Source organism: Octopus bimaculoides, chromosome 1 (assembly GCF_001194135.2).
Source record: "Octopus bimaculoides isolate UCB-OBI-ISO-001 chromosome 1, ASM119413v2, whole genome shotgun sequence".
NCBI classification, from domain to species: Eukaryota; Metazoa; Mollusca; class Cephalopoda; order Octopoda; family Octopodidae; genus Octopus; species Octopus bimaculoides.
In genome coordinates this window covers 60,468,694-60,474,192 of record NC_068981.1, presented here as the reverse complement: position 1 = coordinate 60,474,192, position 5,499 = coordinate 60,468,694, and the positions used below count along the sequence as shown (strand labels likewise).

Here is a 5,499-nt window from a genome sequence, read left to right as displayed (position 1 = left end):
GAGGTTGGGTGGTATAATGACAACAGTACGTGGGAGCAGAGTTGTGGGATGAGTGGGATCGGGAAGAGCGGGTGCAGAGGTCTGGAGAGGAGGGTTGGAATGGTTGGGTGGGGATGGGATAGGGGTGGGAATGTCGGGGTGTTGGGTGTGTGGAGGGTGCGGTGGAGGGGCGTGGTGGATGCGAGATTGGGGTGTGTTGTAGGGGAAGGGATGTATGGGAGGGGAGGGGGTGAAAGGTTGAGGATGCGGTGGAATTGTTTGTGTGTGTGTGAGGAAAATTGTGGAGTTGGTGGCTGAGATTAAGAAGGAAGCGAAGAATGGGTTGGGTGAAGGGTGGAGGGCAGAGGGAGGAGAGGAGGAATAAGCTTGGGGAAGCTGGTCTTCAAGGGAGTGAACGAGGGAGCGACACATATACACACGTACATACACATACATACACATAAATACACACATTCATACATGTACACACACATACCTCCAACACACAACACACACTAATACAGACACGCACACGATTACACACACATGGGTATAAACACACATGCACATACACGCACACACGCACGTAAGCACACACGCACGTAAGCACACGCGCACACGTACATACACACAGGAACGCACATACACCCCTACAACAACCCCACACACAAGCCCCACGTGCATACACTAACTCACATACAAACACACATACATATATATACACATACACAATATATACATACACGCAGAAACACACACACACATACACATACGCATACACGTATAGAGGCACGTACACAAACACACACATGCGCACGCACATACACGCACACAAATGTACACATACCTAACACTCACAACCCCACACATACACGTAAACACACCCGCATACACACACGCGCACGCATATACACAAGCACACATACACGGACTCACAACTACGTGCACATACACATACACACGCACACACACACGCGCAAAGAAAACGCACATAAACCTCCCTACACAACCCCTCGTTCACACACACATGCACACAAACAAATTACACACGCACTTACATGCACACACATGAACACACGCACATACACTCACACGCACACACATTTATACACACACAAATAAACCCACACATATCTTCCATACACACACACCACACACTCATACATACACGCACACAATTATACATACATGGACACACACTACATATGCATACACGCACACACACATACTTCAAACTACCAGTTACATACCTTTCTACTGACCATTCTCCTACGCACATGTGTAGGTAGACACACAACAGACAGCCACTCCTACCAAAATTCTTACTATAAATTCTTCCTATGACCTTAAACCACAGTAAGTCCAACCACACACAAACATAAACAGCCACAACCACACACACACGCGGAGCACGTGCGCACATACACGTGCTATCATTATACACACACACACTGACCTGCACGCACGCACATACCCACACATACGCACACATATCTCCTTCTCTTGCACTCTCCTGCATTTGAAAGAACATTTTCTTCACCCATTCCCTTCCGGTCATTTCAATATGTGACCGCGTATGTATCGTTGACGATTTTCTTTCTCCGTCTTCCCTTTTTGAACTTTTTCTATATTTCTGATGAAGAGCTCCGCTCGAAACGTGAAGTCCTCTTTCTTTTCTTTCCTTTCCTGGGCGTCCAATAACACTGTACTTATTCCACGTCCTCACGTTGTTGTTTTATCTTGCTTGTTCATGTTTAGATTGGCTATATGTATACGTATATGTATATGTATATACATACAAATATTAGCGTTTACTAAAATTGTAGAATATATAACGAGAATCCTTTTTTTTTTTTTTTTTCACAGGTAGTCATGGATTGCCCGAACAGCACCCTACAGAACACAACGACGCGGCCAGAAAGTCCAGAAAATGAAGTGCTGTCTTCTATAGGCAAAGCAATTATGGATTTTGGGGTACCAACAGTTTGCGTCATAGGATTACTTGGCAACTTGCTAAATATGCTTGTCCTCAGCAGAGAGAAAATGCAACGGAACCTGTCCAAAATGGAAAAGTCAGCACACTACGGAATGATCGCTTTGGCATTTTCCGATTTCATGTTCTGTCTGCTGGCTTTGCTATTTACTTTAGTACCTAGACATAAATGGTAGGTATTTGTTACATTCACAGCTAGTATTTTATTATATTATACTAATATATTATATTATATTATACTGTATTATATTCTATTCTATCTTATTTCTTTCGTGGCTTTTCTGTTTAGCACTACATAATCCAGTGTATCTTTCTTCTTTCAAAATGATAGTGTAAAACGAGGAATATTTTGCGGGGTATTTTTTGTATGCTAACTGATTACGCGGAGGCTGCCTTATTGGCTCGTCATATTCTGTATTGTTGGTTTTTATTTGCAGGTTATTTCAAACTGAGCAGATACACGATTTAGAAGTATTTCATCCATGACAAGGTATCTTTATTTAGGATGAAATGTTACGGGTAATTCGCAGGAGATTTCGTTGTAATTTCAAGCCGGTTGACCGTTTCGTATAGTGCAACATATTATATCATTGATTCGACATATATAATGCTGTGTAATAAGGGGATAACAGGAAAGTCAAAGTACATTGTTTTAATGTACTTTAGTTTCCAGAAAAGAATGTGAAAAATGATTGGAATTTAGTCTGCTAAAGTTGAATATTTCTTTCCAGTTTTTAACTCCGTGTGTTCCTTCAGGCTGGCTGACTCTGGTAATGACGACGAGAGTTCCAGTTGATTCGATCAACGGAACAGCCTGCTCGTGCAATTAACCTGCAAGTGGCTGAGTATTCTACAGACACGCGTAACCTTAACGTAGTTCTGAGGAAAATTCAGCATCAAACACAGAATGTGACAAGACTAGCTCTTTGAATTACAGGTAGAACTCATCATTACCAGCTGACTGGACTGGAGCAACGCGAAATAAAGTTTTTTGCTCAGGGACACGACGTGCTGCTGGTATTTAAATTGACAACCGTAAGCCGAATACACTAACCACAGAGACACACGCCTTCAGTGAAGTTCCTTCAGACGATAAAACACTAAACGATAAAGACGGATGGAATGGTGATGTAATGAATCATCAGCTTCGATCGAATAAATAAACTCTAATACAGACTGTATCACAGTGCTTAAAAAGAGTACATTTGTGTGTGGAATACTCTGCCATTTCGTATGATACTTCAATGAGGAAACCGTTTCGTTAATTGAACACTGCTCAAACCCGACATGCAATCATTTGTAATTATATATATCGTGTACAAGGCCGCAAGCTGGGAGAATCGTTAGCGCACTGGATGAAATGCTTAGCGCTATTTCGCCCCACCCTTCGCAACGTTCTGAGTTCAAATTCTGCTGAGGTCGATTTACCTTTCATCCTTACAGGGTCGATAAATTAAGTACCAGTTGAACACTGGGGTCAATGTAATCGACTTAACCCCTCCCCCACCATCCGAATTTCAGGCCTTGTGCCTATAATAGAAAGAATTATTTCGTATTGTTGACGCAATTTTATTAAGGCAGCGAGCTGACAGAAACGTTAGCACGCCGGGTAAAATGCCTAGTGGTATTTCGTCTGTCTTTACGTTCTGAGTTCAAATTCCACCGAGGTCGACTTTGCTTCTCATTCTTTCGGAGTCGATAAATTAAGTACCAGTTACGCACTGGGGACGATGTAATCGACTATCCCCTTCCCCCAAAGTTCAAGCCTTGTGCCTATAATAGAAAGGATTATATATATCGTGTACATTTTCTCACCCGTATACATACAAAAAAAAACTGTAATATGTGTGTATGTATATATATATGTGTGAATGTGTGTGTAAGCATACATATTTATGTTTCTCAAATAATACACTCTACCTTAAATAATGTGTTTCTTGAAATCCCCGGCAGAATTCGGAGCTTCTAGTTTGATTACTTTTAATTATAGATTTACTCTACCAAGGTTGAACTGGCGCTAAACAACATCTGAAGACATTCACTTCTAAACAGATGAAAATAACAGTGAAAAGTAATGATGATGCTTCTGCGGGCCTGCTAGAAATAGCAACTATATCTTACCCACATATCGGCCCACCATCTTCATATGTTTAAAGGTATACAAGTTAATATGACCCTAAACACTTATATACATGAATGGCAGTCATGACAGGAATACCTGATCAAGGCTAAACAGCAGCGATAACGACATAGAAATGCTATAAGGCAAGATAGCCTCTACGTAGTCGCTTGAATTGTAAAAGGTTACAATCATATCTGACTCAAATCTCAACTTGATACAGTCTAATATTTCCAAGGGGATACATCAGAAATTGTAATCTGGAGTGCATAATACCCTAAATAGATGGAATTGCCGTAGCTGAAAAGTATTTCATCATAAGTATGCTTGTTCAGTGCCAAATTGGGGCTAATGAACAATTACAACTTACAATGCTTTCATTATTAGCATTCACAACCACTGCTCCTACACAAACTGGAGGTCACCCACTTGCATATCCTTCACAAAATCTTACAACGAACACGATAAAAACTATTTCAGTTTGAAATACAGCTAGTTAATAGTTGCAGATAAAGTGCAGGTAAAGAGAGAAATCTCGAGGATTACAGTTGTTTCTGGGCACAACCAAAGGGTAAATGCAGTAAATTGGCTGGATTGTTTCAGCGTAGGTAAAAAATGGTTTATAGCATTTGATCCTGCTCACTGATCTCTAAGCTCAAATTCTCCTTAAAATCAACGTTGATTTCCGTACGTTCAAGGCTCATGAAATAAAATTCTAGTTTAGGCAGACACGTTAGAGCTCTGGATGAGGTGACAGATTTAACGTCATCCAACACAGCACTATACCCATGATTTAATGCCTGTTTGTGGTATGAAAAGTACGAATTAGTTTGTAAGTTAAGTGTACTGTCTAAATAGTTGGCCTTCGTTACATCATCATCAAAAACGATGCTTAAGCCCATTCTACGGAAAAAAACTTAACTAAACTATTCTTAACTTTTTGTACTTTTTGGTCGGAAGCATTTTGAAGGTAAAGTAAACAATCATCACAATATAGACCTCCATTTATGTTTGGGAACTGTTCTGCCATTTCAAAAAGTATATATAAACAGACTAAATCAGCTACTTGAGCTGAATCAGAACTCCCATTGTAACATCAAAACTATCTAGTGTGTCTTTACGGACCCACAACTTATTGTCAAATTTTATGATAGATTTTCTGGCGGCCAACACAACATTAATTTCTTCCCTGGTGAGACCAGCATTGTTATGAGCAAGCCAAAGTGCCTTATTAAGTACTATTGGGTTGATGGAGGAATAAAAACTAGAAATGTCAAACTGGATAAACTTAGTGCTTCTCTTATTAGTAATAGAACTAAACCAGTCGGTAAATTTCCAAGTGATGCATATACAGCGAGCAACATTTCAGGCCGAGGATATCATGATTAAATGAAGTTTCCATTGTCGC

General features: G+C 40.4%; 1 protein-coding gene across 4 annotated transcripts in view; it reads left to right on the top strand.

Moving 5' to 3' along the window:
* LOC106871357 (growth hormone secretagogue receptor type 1) overlaps positions 1 to 5,499 on the top strand; it is an 878,042-nt gene that overhangs the window by 844,121 nt on the left and 28,422 nt on the right. For all 4 annotated transcript variants that reach the window (XM_052967163.1, XM_014917766.2, XM_014917765.2 and 1 more), the window contains one exon: positions 1,846 to 2,144. In XM_052967163.1, the coding sequence (XP_052823123.1) occupies positions 1,852 to 2,144 (293 nt within the window). In that variant the 5' untranslated portion in view covers positions 1,846 to 1,851. The remainder of the gene's footprint in view (positions 1 to 1,845; positions 2,145 to 5,499) is intronic.